The sequence below is a fragment of the Ursus maritimus genome, unplaced genomic scaffold (assembly GCF_017311325.1).
Source record: "Ursus maritimus isolate PB19 unplaced genomic scaffold, ASM1731132v1 scaffold_12, whole genome shotgun sequence".
Classification (NCBI taxonomy): Eukaryota; Metazoa; Chordata; class Mammalia; order Carnivora; family Ursidae; genus Ursus; species Ursus maritimus.
In genome coordinates, this window is record NW_024423564.1 from 42,922,690 (window position 1) to 42,941,704 (window position 19,015).

The 19,015-nt window shown below is 39.0% G+C and overlaps 1 protein-coding gene across 1 annotated transcript in view; it reads left to right on the plus strand.

The window, feature by feature from the left end:
* Window positions 1-19,015, plus strand: part of ERICH3 (glutamate rich 3) — a 95,399-nt gene that overhangs the window by 5,606 nt on the left and 70,778 nt on the right. Inside the window, exon 3 of the mRNA XM_040626589.1 lies at window positions 18,185-18,278. Within this exon, the coding sequence (XP_040482523.1) occupies window positions 18,185-18,278 (94 nt within the window). The remainder of the gene's footprint in view (window positions 1-18,184; window positions 18,279-19,015) is intronic.

The following is a 19,015-nucleotide window of genomic DNA, read 5'->3' on the forward strand; positions in this document are numbered from 1 at the left end:
ATGAATATGTTCACTTGTCTTGACTTCTTCTCTGACCATCTGTTACAGAGTCTGCTCTTTTTGTTATAGAGGGGATGTCTCCTCTTATCCCTTTGCCTAACAAACCTGTTCACATACGTAGATGGAATTGGAAAGGGATTTGTTTGTACAACATCACTCAATTCTTTGCATTCCTTCAGTTATTTGCCAAAATCACATAGTGATCTATCGCCAAAAAATGTTTTCAGTGATCTTTGAAATGTGATCCTTCAATTGTGTTGAAAGCAAAGGGTTGGACATTACTTGCAATCATACTTGTTGCCCAGTCATGAAAGGACTTGTATTAACGTCTATGCAATACTTCAGATTGTCCCTTTATTTTTCAGATATCCTTCTAAGTTCAGTGCACCCTAATAAGACACGGGGTGCTGAGAAGTGTGCCTTTCTTTTGTAAAAATGGAAAGATGATTATAAAAGGGAAAGGAGGGTATGGATCAATATGCATTTTCAGTCAGATCAGTTTTAGGAGAGCACCGAAGAAACTAGAGGGTCTAGAAATTAATTCCCGTAAAACTCTCCTCGCCCAGGTTCCCTTAGGAAAGTCTTTAGGGTATCCAAGGAATGTGCATACCCCAGTATGTACACTTCTTGTGTAGAGAACAGGGTACTGGCAGATGCAGTCTCCTGTAGCACCCCACTTCCTTTCTCACAGTCTCTGCTGAAGAAAGGTCTCTCTAACTGAGAAAAGTGGTGACTTTCCCAACTTCTTTTGATTATTCATAACTACAAAAAGCTTTTCAGGGAGACGAGAAAATAAAACTTCTGTGACCCAATTTTCTTTCTTTCTTTTTTTTAAAGATTTAATTTATTTATTTGACAGAGATAGAGACAGCCAGCGAGAGAGGGAACACAGCAGGGGGAGTGGGAGAGGAAGAAGCAGGCTCCCAGTGGAGGAGCCTGATGTGGGGCTCGATCCCATAACGCCGGGACCACGCCCTGAGCCGAAGGCAGACGCTTAATCGCTATGCCACCCAGGCGCCCCTCTGTGACCCAATTTTCAAACCTAAATTCAAGCTTCAAATAATCTGGGCCTGGGTGTTTATATATTTTCAAGACTTTAAGTTTCCAGAGATATCATTTTCAATGAAAATTTTAGATTCTGGGAGATAGTACTGAAATAATCTTTTTAACTTTAATTAATAATTTTGGTACAGACCAAGAGAAGTAGTATTCAGTTTGAATTATTAGATCTTTCCTGCCAATGACTTACTCAGTTCCCCCCACAAATAGTTGAAAGTAGTGTAGGCTTTGGAATGATTCCCTAAATGTCCATGGGTTTAAAATAAACTATTAAATTAGGTGGAGGTAAAATCTGTAAAAAAGAAAAAAAATCTAGGATTGAATATTCTTATAGATTTGCAAGCATCTTTGTCACCTTTCCCTAAACTTGAAGTCCCAAATGATATATTATGAATATGATTTATATTTTTCAAAAGGAGAAGGTAAGAGGATAATCAGTTGAGTTACAGTCAAAGTAAAACTCTTGGCACTACAAACAAAAATGAATATAGTGAGGTGACCAACATTTACATTTTCAGTTAAACTATTTAAGGTAAATGTATTTATATATAGTTACCTCATTAAATTAATTTTTGGTTTGAACGATCAATTACTGTTCCTGATTGCATTGAATAAGACTTGGGCAATGCCCTCAAAGGTGACTTATTTGAGTGTATAGACACTGCATTTTGATTTTTCTTTAGTTCCTTGCTTTGGCCTACCTCCGTGGTTCAGAAACTTATGCACACGAAGAATTACTGAGTGCTGCAGCATACACAAAACCATGAGTATCGTACTTTATGGATTAAGCTCATGATTTTTAAGGATATTTTTGACCATACAATACATTTGCATCTTGTGCTAAGTAAAAAAGTCAACCCAAATGTTAGGTAGGATTCCACTCTACCTCTGGTTTCTAACTGATCAGAAGCCCTTTGGTTTTTTTACTAGCTAGAAGCTCTAAATAACTCTCCTCTTCCAAGAATTCCAATCAGGGAACACATCCTTCATTGACAACATCATTGCTGCAGGTTGTTATATTAGAAAATATATTTGGATTAAAATAATTCACCTGAGAACTTGCCTTTCTGGATTAATGTCTTTCCAGAGAAAAGAGAAAAAGATGTTACAAGTTCAGTAGATGCAGCTTGAAAAATCATGCCTTACTGAGATTCCTGTCAATATTAGGATTAGAAGTTTTTTGAGACTTGTTGTCAAAACATTGCTTTCACAGTGAGCCACAAGACACATATTTTAAAAATGAAGAACACTTAAAAGTGTATCTGTATGGGTCAGACTTCCTAATAGCTTCTCATTCTCTTGAGGGTCTCCTCTGACCCTCACTCTTCTTGTCTCCCTGTCTCTTTCGTATGGTTAACTCTTTTTTGGTCAATGGGCAGATTACTATGAGATGCAGTTTCTTCTTCTGCCCAGCGCTCTAGGGGATCTCTTTGGAGAGGTTCATTAATCCTCTCCACTTCCATCCAAACTACCTACATGGCTGTAGTGGGGTCCAAAAGATATGTGTTCCCCTTTTGGATGGATCATCAATGACCCTTTTCGGTTTGCGAACACAGATAATTTGGAATCAAAGTGTGGGTTTCTTTGTACTTAAGAAATCTATTCCTTGTTCCTATCTAAATCCATGCTACATATTTCAGTTGGTCATCTTTTTGGCTGTGCTTGTGTTATGGGCTGAATTGTACCCCCACCCAAATTCATATGTTGCAGTGCTAACTCCCAGAACCTCAGATGTGACTGTATTTTGAGATAATGGTCTCTAGGAGGTAATTATACTTAAATGAGGTCAATGGGGTCATTAATCTAATATGACTGGTGTCATTATAAGAAGAGGAGGTTAGGACTTAGACGCACACACAGAAAGAAGACCATGTGAAGACAGAGGGGAAAAATGGCCATCGATAAGCTAAAGAGAGAGGCCTGGAACAGAACTTTCCCTCATGGCTTTCAGAAGAGACCAACCCTGTTGACACCTTGACCTTGGACTTCTATTCTCCAGAACTGTGAGATACTAAATTTCTGTTGTTTGAGCCCCCCAGTCTGTGATGCTTCGATATGGTAGCCCTACCGCACCGATACAACCTGTTTGTCACTGCTGATGCTCTCTATTACTTGGTCCTGCAAAAGCTAAAGATGGCCTTTATGAGAAATGTAGTCATTGGAAGTAAATGGTTTAACAATATGAGGCTCATGAAGAGTGGAAATTGGAAGCCAAAAGTTGAAAAAGGAGATAAAACTCAAAGCAAACAGAAAATATGATTAAAGCACTAGTGAGGAGAAGTAATTAAGATAATAAGTCAATGGTCTCTACTGGTAAGTATTGAACTTCTCTTTTTAGTCTGATTCGTAATCAAATTACTCCCTACCTCTCAGCATCTTACACTGGTTGGGTTAGAAAATTGAACATTGTAAGCTGGTGATCCATTTTTCTGTGACTGTTATTATTTTCTTATAATAGTACTAAATATTTATAAATTAATGAAAATTCTTAGAGCAAAATATTGAAACAAGAGAAAAAACAGCAGGGAACTAAATAGACAATATAAATTGCACATAGTAGTTATGAAACAGCATTAAAAACTAAGGATTTTAAATTGAATCGAATCATAGTGTTTTATAATAGCAGTTAATCTGACATTCTCTATATGCCATGGATTGTAATATTTTATATTTGTGAATATTATGTGGCTCTCATATTAAGAAGTTGTCTCTCTGCATAGCTTGCCCCAAGATGTTTACAATAATATTGTTTCTGTTGTTTAGATCCAATAAAAATAATCTGCTGTAAATTAGAATAATAGACTTAGAGGGGATCTCAAGTCTCTGGGTACTGGGGATATGAGTTGTCTTTTATTTTCTTATATGTATCTGTATTTTGCAAAATTTCTACTTTGAGCAAAATATAAAAGAAAGAAATAAAAATTACTTGAAATCCTCCCATTGATAATCATAGTTTTTTTGGTCATTTTATTTTTTCTCCATTTTCCTATGTATTATCCTACTTTTAAAGCTATACTGACAAAGCTATATTGTTTGAAAAGCTGTTTCTAAGACAGAACTGTTTTTTAAGTTATACCAACAAGTACCAAGAAGGCAATTCCCTCATAGCATTCCAGTTGTCTTCATATTTCCCTTGTAACTACAAACGTTTTGAGGGTAGAGACCATACCTCTCTACATATTTTGGTCCTTCATGTACTTCAGGACTATGCCCTGCACTTAGCTCACTGCTTGCTGAAATAAGTCTCGTATATAAGTGATCATTTGTGATTAGTTTCAAGAATACATTTGCTCATTCATTCAATTAATATTTACCGAGTGCCGAGTATGTACTACTTACTAAGCTACCATATTAAGCACTTACTGTGTTCAAGAAATTCATTTGAGGGGCGCCTGTGTGGCTCAGTCATTAAGCGTCTGCCTTTGGCTCAGGGCGTGATCCCGGCGTTCTGGGATCGAGCCCCACGTCAGGCTCCTCCGCTGGGAGCCTGCTTCTTCCTCTCCCACTCCCCCTGCTTGTGAAAAATCTTTAAAAAAAAAAAAAAGGAATTCATTTGAGTTCTTGAAGAAAACCTAAATAGTGAGTCTTTTTTTTTTTTTTTTTTAAAGATTTAAAAAGTCACTGAACGTCTTTGAGTTTTGCTGTCCAGGAGCAGTAGGGTAATCATATCAGTTAAGAATTCATTCAACTGGAAGTAACGGAAAACCAAATGAACGGTGCCTTAAATCATACCAACATTTATTATTTACTTCACAAATAGTCTGGAGGTAGGTGATTCAATTTTTTTGTAATATCAGGACTTGGGTCCTTACCTGTACAATTTTCTTGGTCTTTTCCTTATGGTAGCAAGATGATTACACTAGATCCAGTCATTATATTTTTATAAAAACATCCAAAACATAAAGGAAAAAGATGGTTAAAAGAAGGGTATTTTGGGGCGCCTGGGTGGCTCAGTCATTAAGCGTCTGCCTTCGGCTCAGGGCGTGATCCTGGCGTCATGGGATCGAGCCCCACATCAGGCTCCTCTGCTGGAAGCCTGCTTCTTCCTCTCCCACTCCGCCTGCTTGTGTTCCCTCTCTCACTGGCTGTCTCTCTGCCTGTCAAATAAATAAATAAAATCTTAAAAAAAAAAAAGTTTTTTTTAATCAAGGAGGAAAGCATTTCCAGAACATTCCAGAACTTTCCTTTAATATGTCATTGACCAGAACTGCATCAGTGGGCATGCCTACGTGCCAAGGGAGTGTGGGAAAGAGTGTATGGACCTTTACAACCTCATGGGAGATGGACAAGGGAGAAGGGTTTGGGAATGGCTTCGGGGACAGTCCACAGCGTCCTGTGGCACAGTGCTTTAGTAGTTAACTCTCTAGCTCCAGACTATGGTATGAGCTCAGACTTGCCACACAGCTGTTGCGTGGCCCTACTCGAAATCTGTATAATCCCTCTGATTCTCGTTTTTTTCATCCATGTGGAACATATGTCTGTTGTGTAGGTTGTTGTGAGGATTAAATGAAATCCTCTAAAACATTTAGCACAGGGCCTGCCATATAGTAAGTGTTAAATATGCTAACTTAGTGCTCGGTAGCACTGAGGTAGGTACGAATGTACATGAATAAGTCCAAATTTCTGTAGGAGAACTTGCACACCTAAGTCCTGAGCTAGATGTAGAGTTGGATTCACTGGACAGGGCATTCTGGAGAGGTTAATTTGGGGGTAAAATTTTGGATACATACATAAAAGATACATACAGTATCCGGAAACATTTAAAGAGTGAAAAGTACTTTATAAGTACATAGTACAGATAACCCCCACTTTCCCTACATTTGCGTTAAGCCACTTCGCTTTTACTAAGACCCATCGAGGACCTGTTTTCGCTAGCGGAAAGAAGTCTGTAGACGATTTTTGCCTAAATCAAGGTGAAAAGCAAAATAGCATCTAGCACGTGTCTGCAGCAAGCCTTTAGGGAGGCAGCGCACATTCTGAGCAGCCAGAGTTAGCAGAAGGTTAGAGCATTTCAAAGGAGGCACAAACAAGGACTTGAAATCTCTAAAAGATTGGAACTGTCTGAAAATCATCTTATTTTTTGTGTTTTTCTAAATGAAAAAGAATGATATTACACATGGAAAATCAATGTTTCATTAAAAAATAGGAGATAAACATGGTACATTAGAAAGAGGAATATTTTTGGGGTCAGAAAGACATAAGTTTGAATCTCAGTTGTGCCTTATGGGGATTTAGGAAAGTTAATTTCTCTGTGCCTCACTTTCCTCTTTCAAAAATTGGTGCTAATAAATACCTTCCTGGCAGGAATATTGGCAAATATTAGAGACTCAGTGAGTGGCAGCGATTGTGTGTTTATTTTGATCTTCGTGCAAAGCATATGTTGCTTAAGTCTTTTTTGCTTGTTTTTTTTCCTCGTTTTATTTTTCCAGCTTTATTGAGATGTAATGGACAAATAGCACGATGTTAAGTTTAAAGCATACAGGGTGATGGCTTTATATATGTATGTTTCATGAAATGATAGATTAGTTAGCACATCCTTAAGTCTTTAGCTTCCAATTCTTAAAGTACGTCAACTCGATGGTAACTTCCAAAACCCATTGAGTATGTAGTGTGTGATAGGTAATTTGCTAAGTTTTTAGTATTGTCTCATTTAATGCTCTAAATGACATTCAAAAATAGCACTACGATTATTGCCATTTTCAGAGGAAAATAGAAGGCACAGGGAAGTTAAGTACCTTGCCCCTCATTGCTAAGGAGCTGAGATAGTTGAATAGTTAAGATTCAAACTCAGGAAATTGGACTTGAGAAGTGAAACTCTCAACTACCATACTCTTCCTCCTCAAGACACAGCAAGGGGATTTTGGTGGTAGAATAATCTAGTCATGCTGTTACCCAGCTTAAAACCCTCCACGGCTGTTAGAAAACCGGCCAGTCCCAGGCCCGTTGGGTGAGTCATCTTATAGACCACCCCTTTGACTTTTAGACAGTTGTTCCTTTTATTAAGCCAGACTGCCTTCCCTATACTTTCCCTCATCATTTGAGATGATCCTGCCTTCTTAGCATCTTTCACAGGTCATACCATTCATTTATCTGACCCCCATATGCTTTCTCTTACTTGGGCTGAGCTCTTCGGGACTGTTGACTGTTCCTTGTAGAGCACAGTTCTGCTTAGTGGTTAAAACTGAACAGTCCCTGATTTGAATTGTGGATCTGCCTTTAAAAATAGTCATGAGCTGCTCATCCAAGCACTCTATACCATAGTTTACTCTTCCGTGAAGAGGGTAGATAATAGTACTTTGCACGGTCGTTTTGAGAATTAAAATATATAGCTCATGTTATATAGAGTGTTTACTACGTGCACCACAAAAACATTAGGTGATCCATAAATACTGGAGATGAAAATTATTGGTTTCTAGAACTTTCCCTTCTGTCACCTTTTCTCCAAACAGCCTCCTTATCTCCCTTGGTGTGTATACTATTTTTCTGTTAATGCAAATTTTTTAAGTGGCCACAATATCTTTCTTTATTTTTTCTGTTCAAAGAATTGACCTTCTTAAGTCTCCAGAGAAGAGCTTAGAGGATCAAACTTCTTCTTTTGGGAACGGTCCACCTTAGGGAGTCCCAGGCCTACTGACTTCCCATGCACTGTTTTCCTATTGCCTCATCTGTGCACACTGCAAAACTATCTCGCCAGCAGTCAGCACAGTTGGAGACTAGTTTTGTTTTTAGTAGTCACTTCAAACCATCATATTAAGGCTATAAATAAAATAATATTATGGTTCTCATCTGTCTGCATCGTTGGAATAAGCTGAGAGAAATTGTAAATCAATATTTAGCATAATTGCTGAGATCTGGCAGGTTTGGATACAAATAAAAAGAATGAAGGATGTAATATAAAATCATTTATATAGTATTAGTTCAATCACCCTCTATAAAGTGGCAGGCAGCAGAGACTCATGGTCTAATTTTAGTTGGCAAAGAATTTTCTTATAAAGGGTTGGAAAATAATTGACCCTTATGTCAATTACTCTTCTGCATTGGTCTTTATTCAAGTTTCCTCAAAAGGTTTTTCTTTTTTTCCTGCCTCCCTAGGAACTTTTCTTTCAATGCAATTTTGTAGCATACTGCAAAAGCATTTATTTGACAAAAAACAAAACAACAAAACTAACATTGTCAGCATGATCATCCACACTGAGCGTTCTGAATTTTAAAAAAGGCAAAATATGTAAAGCAAGCTTTTGAACCTCTTTTGGCATAAACTGCTTTCAGTTATTATCCTGAAGCGGAAGAGAGGTTAACCCTGATCCTTACACGTGGACTTTTTAAAAGGATGTATGTCAAGGAATTGGACCAGTATATTTTGTTTCCATTAACTGATTTATAATCTCATGCATTCGACAAGTATTGGCGAAGCGTATACTGTAGACATGCACCACAGTACACTTGTGAGAGGGATACATGGAGGAATCTTACATGAATCTAAAGGGAGTGATCAAACATGATGAAAGAAATTCTGGTGCAAGGTAGCGAGACAAGGGCCCAAGGAAAGGGACAGGTATAATTCTATGGAAATTCCTGTGACATTCTGGCATCTTCTTTTTGAGTCCTATGATCTGAGTTTACTGATGAGCTGTGCCTACTTTTATAAGCTCAGTGTCCTGAATATAAAATAAGAGAGTTGACTAGACTTCATGTGGTCATTTCTGTAATCCCGTGGCTCCAGGTAAATACATTTCCAGACCAGTAAACTTGGATCATCCACTTCAGGAAGCAGTCACAGCATTTGGCTTCATGGTGATAATTGCAAAAAGAAAATTGAATTCACCAGGGTCATGCATCTTGTAAGGGGTAGGATTAGAATTTGACCTCAAGCCTTCTAGCCCCAAATCTCATCCTTTTTTATCTCATCAAATTTACTTTGGGCTGAAGTATTTGATATAGATTTATTTGCCTTAAATAACTGCAGGAAAATCATTGCATCTATTAAGAGTTAAGGTGTCTGGTCTTAAATCTTCTCACTCTTAAGTGACAGACATGCAGTTTTCAGTGATGGGAAGCCACGTAGTTTATTTTTTCTTTATTTTTCTGGTTATTTGTGCTGCTTTCAGTTATTTTATTTGGAGAAGTTGCTCCCGTTTAGATTTTATTACTTCTTTGCTAAGAATCTTGCTGAGATTCAAAATCTTTTAGTTGGTTGGCTTGAGTGTGATGCGTTTCCTCAGAGAACTGAAATTCTGTGGATTCTTACAAATCTTTTTGATGGACAGTGAGAAAGCCATATGGGTCAGGAGGTGGAGCTCCCTTGCTTGTGAATTATAACATAATGGCAATCAAACCACAATATCCTATGATTTGTTTAACTTGCTTTCCCACTACAAGGACTTGATGTGAGTTGCAGAAACATTTTATCTGGTTGTCATTGCTGGAAGGCTGCCTTGGCAGTGGAGGTTTGATGTAGGCCCTCCTTGAACACTATCAGACTCTACAAATTGCAGATTTAGTGACCTCTGAAATGCAAAGCACCTCTCGATTAAGCTCTTCATTTTTAGTAATAAAACCGTGTTCATTCACCTAAGTCTCATTTGATTTTGTTGAGCATAAAATGATGTAATCAGTTTTTCCAGATTGGTAGGTGAGTTGAACCTTTCCATTTGTGGCGATGTAAAGAGATATCTTGCATAAAATTTCTTGATTGAAATGCTACTGAAAATGTCAATGTGTTTGCTAGAGTCCTCGTGTTCTTTTTGTTGGGGATAGGAAATGGTTGAACGGGTATATGAGCCCCTTTGGTCAAATGCTGCATATAGAAGATGAATTTCTGGATGAAACTATGTAAGGCATACTTCTGTACGTTGACTCATATAATCAATCATTTTATTTAATAGCTCCTGTGATATATCTTGTTACTCACTTTTAAAATTAGTGGTGTGCTGGTAAACTGGCTTCTCAGAAAGAAAAAAAGCCTGGATTTATAGTGTTTGTTAATTTCTGGGTTGCAAATACTCCCATGATGGCCAATTTCAAGCTAACAACGGCTTGCAAAACTCCTGAAAATTTTAACAGTTATCTCATTAGAGCCAGTATGAGTCAGCTCCAGCACTCCACAGTTATTACTTTTAAAATAGAGTTTTGTACGCTTTCTAATTGTTTTATGTGTAAAATCCTTCTCTCTAACCTCATTTTGAGGCTTTTAATGGTAGGGACCCAGCCATATTCTTTCCTCTTCCCCAGATTTATCTATGCATGTGCAATAATTAAGCATGCATTGTAACCTATTACATCAATACCAAGATGATTTTTTCACATTTTCACGTTACTAAAATCATTTGTGCTTACACCAGTGGCATGCTATAGTGTAATTGGCAAAATTTTCTTCTTTCTTAGTGTTTCATATAATCATTATTTGAATTTAATGAAATATATTAAGTGCTGATTAATTGATGTTTGACATGAGTGCAATTACATCCTATGGGCGAATCTATCTTTTCACATATTACATTCACCTAAAGAGGTTATCTCTATTGTTATCCCTATGAGAAAAATCTATTGTTTGAATATATCGGTTTCTTAGTGTACCTCCTGTTCTTTTGTCTTAGTGCTCACATTTGGCACATCAAAGTTTAGGCTCCAATTTATTTTGTACATCTTGGTATGGTGCCAAGAACTGCCTTCCTCCCTCTGATCTGGGAAGTGTCCCTTTTCAAAGTGAGCATCACTGGCATGATTGAACATGGTCATTGGACAATATATATGTTATTGCCATAACATTCAGCATCCCGTGTTTCTGCTCCCTGGCATGTGGCATATAAGAAAAGCCTTGTGACAGGCAGAATAATGGCCCCTCAAAGAAGTCCGTCTATGTCCTAGTCCTCAGAACATGTGAATAGGTTAATTTACATGGCAATGGGAAATTAGGTTTGCACATGGAATTAAGGTTGCTAATCAGCTGACCCTAAAATAAAATGGGGGGAGCCTCTAGAATGTGGAAAAGATCCTTCCTAAGAGTCTCCAGAAGGAATGTAGCCCTGATGACACCTTGAATTTAGCGAGACCCGTTTTGAACTTCCGACCTCTAGAAGTGTAAGACAATAAATTCGCGTTAAGCTACTAATGTGTGGCACTTGGGTACAGCAGCAATAATGAACTAAGCTTCATTAATTCAGATGGGCAGAGTCACAATTTGATCTAAATAAAACCGGTTGTGTCGAAATTATTCTTTATGTTCTCTCCGAACAAGTTTGCTAGGAAAATTTGTATCATAGGGCAGATTGCAGAAATACATATTAGAGAATAAGATAATTTATAGATTTCAAAATATTGTTTTTAATGCTAATGATATGGCTAATTACAAATGGAAGTTACGTATTTGTTAATTTTGCCTGTAAGTATTTTCACTTAAAATTTTTCTATTTCTGTATTGGGGAATTTACGGAATTACATTTTTATGTGAATATTTCAAGATTCTTATTTTCCTGTCATCATATTTAGCATCCTGGTCCCCACCTTAGCAAGCCCTGGTGAGTGAAACCCTGGTGAGTGGTGTTTCACTGTGCTTTGGCAAATATTTTCAGGAACAAACTTTAGGTTATGTGATCTTTAGCAAGTGACTTAAACTAAGGCTTGTTTTCCTTACCCACAAAACGAAGACAATTACTCCTTCTGTTATGGCTTGTGTCCTCCTTAGATTCACGTGTAGCAACCACAACCCCCAGTGCAATGATATTTGGAGCTGGTGCTTTTGGGAGATGGGTCATGAGGATGGAACCCTCATGATGGGGTTAGTGCCCTTATAAGAAGAGACGAAAGAGAGCTTGCCTTTCTGTCTGCTCTGTGCCACGTGGGGATACAAAGAGAAGATGGCTGTTCATCACCCAGGAAGAGGGCCTCACCAAGAGCCTGACTGTGCTGGCACGTTGACCTCAGACTTCCAGTCCCCAGGACTGTGAGAAATACATTTGTTTTTCAAGCCACCCAGTCCATTTTGTGACAGAGCCTGAACAGAGTAAGATGGAAATTGGTTCTAAGAAGTGGAATGCTGCTGTAACAAACACCTAAAAATGCGGAAGCAGGTTTGGAACTGGTAATGGGGTAGTAACTGGAAAACTTCTGAGGGGCAAAAGGTTTTTTTCCAGCTTTATTGAGCTATAATTGACATATAACATTGTGTAAGTTTAAGGTATACAATGTGATGATTTGATATATGTTTATATTACAAAACAATTACCACAAAAGTTTCCTTAACACATTCAAAACCTCACATAATTGTTTTTTTAAAGATCTAATTTCCTATCAACTTCCAAGTATATAATACAACATTGTTAACTATAGTCACCATGCTGTACATAAGATCCCCAGAACTTATTCATCTTGTAACTGGAAATTTGTACCCTCTCACCAACATCTCTTCATTCCTTCCACCTTCAATCCCTGGCAACCATCATTCAGTATTTCTATTAGTTCATTTAAAAAAAATGCACATACAAGTGAGATTGCACAGTATTTGTCTTTCTCTGGCTTATTTAACTTAGTATAATGCCCTGAGATTTATCCATGTTATTGCAAATGGCAGGATTTCCTTTCTTTAGTGCTGAGTAATATTCCATTGTATATATATTCACAACATTTTCTTTATCCATTTATCCACTGATGGACACTTACATTGTTTCCATGACTTGGCTATTATGAATAATGCTGCAGTGAATATGGGGGTACAGATATCTCTTTTGGATGTATTTCCAGAAGTGGGAATGCTGGATCCTATGGGAATTCTATTTTTAATTTTTTGAGAAACCTCCACACTGTTTTCCATAGTGGTTGTACCAATTTACACTCCCACCAGTAGTGCACAAGGGTTCCCTCGTCTTCACATTCTCACCAATACTTACCTCTTATCTTTTTGAGAACAGCCATGTTAATGATGTGAGGTGGTATCTCGTTGTGGTTTTGATTTCCATTTTCCTAATGATTAGTTGAATATTCCTTCTCATACCTGTTGGCCATTTATGGGTTTTTTTGGAAAACAGATGTCTATTCAGGTCTTCTGCTCATTTTTATTTGGATTATTGTTATTGTCATTCGTGTTTGCTATTGAGTTGTATGAGCTCCTTTTATGTTTTGGATATTAACCCCATATCAGACATATGGTTTGCAAATATTTTCTTGTGAAGGGATTTTCCTGTGATTCTGGTGAGAGCTCAAAAAGAAAAGGGAGCTGGAGAGAAAGCTTCCTTCTTCTTAGAGAACACATAAATAATCCTGTACAGATGTTGGTAGAAATATGGATGGTAAAGGCCATTCTGATGAAGTGTGAGGTGGAAATGAGAAACATGTTATTGGAAACTGGGGGAAAAGTGATCCTTGTTATGAAGTGGCAAAGACCTTGGCCACATTGTGTTCATGTCCTAGTGTTTTGTGGAAGGTAGAGGTGTGGTTAGTCACTTGATCCCAGTTACGGAGTCAGCGACAGTGAAGCCAGGACTGAACTAGAGCTGGAGTCTTAACCACTACATCTGTGTCTCCCACCAAGGGTGGTGACAGGCAGTGCTAGGAAGGAAGGTAGGTTCAAGAGGGCTGAAGCCAGAAGGAATTCTTTGACCACTGTGATCATGAATAAGGTGTTACCTTAGTCAGGCTTTTCTATGACCGACTCACATTAAATGATAATCTTGTTTTAGAGCTTTTCCATTTGAGTAAGATGGAAGAGCTGTAATAGCTTTCATTCCAGGGGCCTAAAAGAAATCAAATGAGACTATGTGTGTGGAGGCACTTTGTAATCTGCTAATGGGTTGGGGATATCATGCTTCTTGCCCAGCTTAGGACACAGTATCTGACATGGAGACACTTAAACACTCATTACCTATTTGTGAATGAATCAGCCTGTGACACAGGGAGAAATGAAGTAAGCCCATGTATTCACACACACACATACACACACACACACACACACACACACACACACACACACTGTAGGTACACACATACTCCCTCCACTACGTTGGGAACTCTGTGGGTACAGTGTCTGTGTCATCTCTAAATCCCCCGGATCTTTTGGAATGCCCTGAAAATAGTCAGTGCTCAATAAATGCTTGTGATTAGTAATATTATAGTGCTTGTCTTTTCAGATGGCGTTTTTATGGGATAGATTCTCTTTGGGGGCAGATGGAGGGATTGATAGGAATCACTGACTTTATTACTTCAGAGCCCATTTATATATTCTACACAGTGGGAGGCAGGGGTTCGAGGGTTCAGTGTTGAAGGACTGCAGCTGGAAAAGCAGCACTCCCAGTGACTCAGCAGCCTGCTCCTCTAATCCCTAGGAATGTGGGGGTGTATCATAGTGGAGGAAACAGGACCCATCATAGAGACAGGATTGCTTGGTTTCCTGGGGGACTGTCTTCTGGGGTGCATTGAGCCAGCTAGTGGGTTGTTCTCCACCCAGTGACCAGAGGGTGGGTGAGTAGTCTTGTCCATCAGTTAGAGAAGCCAGTGAGTTGGGCTTGTCTTGGCATTTAGCTGTGGGACTTGGTGTGAACAGCATGGCCTTTGAATGATACAGTCACAGCGGCCTGGTAATTGCTGGGATCAGCGCAGTTGTTGATCCTACGGACCGCAGCAGGGGAGGATCATGGGACTGGGTACCACAGCCAGAAGTCCAGCTTTGACCGGAGATGCGGAGAGTGACTTACAAAGGGAGTGGAGTGCTGCAGGTGCAACGCGATCAACAACACAATCACCGAGTTCAGGCGAGATGACCTCATCTGGCCCAGGGCTCTGCTGAACGCAAGAGAGAAAGGAAAAGGGTATGTGTGTTGGGGGAACAGTGGCAGTGAATGAAGAGGACAAAGGCAGAAACATCAGAAAAGCTCTACTCATCTAAATTTGTGGCCAGGTCAGTAAAGCTCTTGTCATTGGGCAAGTGCGAAGGGAGGCTACAAACCCAAACCAAGCACACAGGAAGAGGAGCAGAGCAGAGAGGGTCAGAGCGACCACGGCTGTGGCTGACACACAGGACGACTACCATCTCCCTGTGGAGGAGGCTTCGTGGTCAGAATGAGGGTGACATTTGTATGTATACAATAGACACGTTTGCACTGACTGCTAACGTACTCCCATCAGGCTCCTATAACACAGCAGCATAGACTGGGTGGCTTAAACAACAGAAATTTCTGTCCCACAGTTCTGGAGGCTGGGAATTCCAAGACCAAGGTGCCGGCAGATTCAGCGTCTTGTGAGAGCAGCTTTCTGGTTCATACATGGCTACTGTCTTGCTGTATCCCAGGAAGCTCTCTGGGGTTTCTTTTATAAGGGACTGATCTCATTCATGAGGGCTGCACCCTCTGACCGTATCACCTCCCGAAGCCCCCACCTCCTCATACCATCACATGGGGGTTAGGATTTTAACATACAAATTTTAGGGGGAAACAAACATTAAGTCCCTAACAACTGTTTTACAAAATCTGTATACAATTTACTCCAGTGCAATTTCTTGTTACGAAATAGTTTGTTAATCTAAAGTTTCAGTTAAAAAAAAAAGTTAGGCACTGCTGAAAAAGAAATGACTGACCCCGGATGGACCCAACCAGTTATTTTTTAGCTTTTCTGCCGAGGCCAGGTTATGATTGTCATGGAAAGAGTTGCTTCACAAATAGCATCCCAACCAGGGACTTTCAATCTTTCCTAAACAGGGAAAGGTGGGAAAACTGATGTGTGCAAAGTTCTCAACTCCACTGGACCTTTTGGTAAGACAGGAAGTACATCATGGACCCATACTCATTTAGTACGAGCCTGAGGCAGCAGAATTAGGGCGAGGTGGTGCCAAAGCTGCCTAAGCATTATTCTTAGGACCTAAATATTGAAAAAGTTTCAAATTATAAATTGAAAGAAGGGGATTATTTTCAGCCAGTAGGGAAGTTAAAATTTGTTATCCTAACTTTTTGACCCTATTTCATTTAATCAGGGTTTTAGCACTCACAGCTATTCCAAAACTATTGATTTTTTTAAAAAACTTGAGCCTGAAAAACAGACAAAAGATTATATATGATATCTGTCTAATGATTTATCTTAAGAATCTGTGAGCTGTGGAATCATGATTGTTAGGACCGAGAGACACCTGTTCACCTTTCTGAAATGAGTTGCTGGAAAGATATTCTGAGATTCAGAAAGGGTAAAGGATACAGTGTTGACCTTTTGGAGACAGGAAACCTTTGATGAACTATAGGACACCAAGACAGTTCATTTAAAAGATGGTTTCAAAGCATTATCTGGGGCTGGTTTCGTGTGTGCATTACTGAAGCCCTCGGGTTGTCTTTTTACATAAACCCAGTGAAATAATGGCTCCTGCGTTGTTCATATGTCGGCAACCCTCATGTGGCATCTTGGCTTCTGGGTTTTGTAACTGCTTTCTGTGTCTTTTGGACAAAATTAAACTTTCCTTACCATTTGACAGCATATAACTTTCCTAAGATGGGCATTAAGGAGAAAAGAGACAGGAAAAGGTCACCAATACCATCTCCATGTAATTAAGGCAGCTAAATAAAATTGTCACTAATGACATTTACTTGACTGTATCATATGAGTCCCTGCTCTGGCCTGCAAGTAAGTTAAGGATCAATTGCTCGTAATATGTACAGACTGTAAATCTTTGTTGCAGGTAATAGGGTATATTTTTTTAAAGACAGCCTTATTTTAGGGCTGTGTTTAGGCTTGTGAATTCTCCCTCTTTGCTTCTTTCTCTCTACCTGTCTCGGTCTCTCTGTCTTCAACTCTCTCTATATATATACATATATATGTACCTACACTCACATTTATATATATGGATGAACATATGTGCCTACCTGTATACATACATGTAAATGTATGTGCATATGTTTTTGTAAGGTAATAATAATCAGTGGAGGGGTGCCTGGGTGGCTCAGTCGCTAAGTGTCTGCCTTTGGCTCAGGGCATGATCCCAGGGTCCTGGGATCGAGCCCCGCATCGGGCTCCCTGCTGCACTGGGAGCCTGCTTCTTCCTCTCCCACTCCCCCTGCTTGTGTTCCCTCTCCCGCTGGCTGTCTCTCTGTCAAATAAATAAATAAAATCTTAAAAAAAATAATAATCAGTGGAGGAGAAGTTAAAAGTTAGAAAAAATAGCTTCAAACTTTGATTTATAGGCTCAGATTGACCACCTACCAAGGTATAAGATGTAATCAAGCAACCACTTTGTTTTCTTTTAACTCTTAAAAGACCCTAAAAATCAAAAGTAATCTATGAATTTTTGGGGGGGAGGGTGGGGAGTTCTGGATGTGGAATTCATGAAAGTGTGTGGAAGTTAAGACTTCTAAGCTGCTGAGCTTAAACTTAGAAGTTTATACCAGTAAGAATGAGTCCGAAACAAAATTGTATTTTCCCCTACTGAATACATCATTATTTGGGTACACAATAAATAATTCCATAGGGATACTAAGAATAACACAAGCTCCTGGCCTTCTAATCTTAGGTGATATGTAAGGTCTCTCAAGGTTTTAGGGATGGGGAATGGAAGGTGACACAGAACATTCCGTTTGCACTGGGAATGTTTGCTGGGAAAAGAGATGATTGTGAATCACGGGTTGCATCCACTAGCTAACAGGTCAGAGAGAGGCCTTGGCAGTAGAGGGACCGTGCGTTGTGTCCTGAAGACACGAAAAAATATGAATCTGTTGAAGAAGTGCACGTAAGTTTGCCGCTAGAATTTAGGGTGAAACGGGAGGCCGAAGAGTCCTCTGAAGGAGCTCCAAGTTTCCTTCCCATCAGGCTTCCTCTGTGAAGACTTTCCTGACAACTGAAGTTGCTAGTCTCCTTCTCTGTGTCCCCATGAGTTTTGCATATTTCTATTGTTGGATTTTTCACACCCAGTTTAATTTTTCATGTCTGATTTCCGTACTTATCCTCAAAATAAACAATGTCAGGACTGTCTCCCAGTTCTTATCATAAAACCTGGAAAACAGTAAGTGCTCCATACCTGTTTATTGAACACACACATGAATGACTGGCTGTCTGGAGGAGTGAATGATTACGCACAGTTTGGGGATGAGAAAGTCAAGAATCGCCTTGGCTGTTAGGCAACACTTCATAAAACCTTGATGGTTTCATTTTTCTCCTCCAGATTGCTTGCAGCATATAATAGTCTTACCGATAAACACCTGACTGGCTATTTTAACAACACAAGGATAAGGCGGCATCTCCTGAGATCAGGCCTGGTAAGATTTGGTTTACTTCCTACCTGTTTCATTAAATCCAGTAGTTCTCTCTCCCTTTTCTGGTTTCCTCTTTGAGCTAATCAGGGACATCTTCCCCCTTCCCCCCCCCCCCATTTTAGAAAAATTACTTCTTTTCCAGACTCTGATTTATCTTTTTGAAGCTATGTTTCAAAAGATAGGAAGAGAGGTCACAATGACCACTAAGGCTACTTATATATATTGAGGGAAAACCCTAGGAGCTTCCAATGGCATATTTTACTTGTTTGTTTATTCATTCATTTATTCAACACATATTTATTGAACACATCAAATGAGCCAGGAACTGTTAGGGATTAAGCATAGAGAAGACTTTACTGTCTTCAGGAAAAAATATTATTTTTAATAATCACAGAATATGGTGTGCAAGACATGAACAGTTCAAAATTTCCCCTTGAATTTTAAAAACCTGTTTCATTTCCCGGATGGTTTATTGGTAACATTAGTGTCTTTCCTTAGCTCTAAAACTATCATTTCCACAAGATTTCCATTCTTCTAAATGTGTTTAATGTGAAAACCTTTAAAAAATACTATAGTTGTCCATTGAAAGAATGGGCTTGGTTACAGAAAGCGTGAGTAACGATTTTAGCTGTTTACCTTCTTAAAACACAGTGGATTTCCTTAACTATTGTTGCCATGGTGTTGAAAGGATATGCATTGCGTTTCTAATTGTTGTTTATGTGCTTGGCACTCTGGTTGGT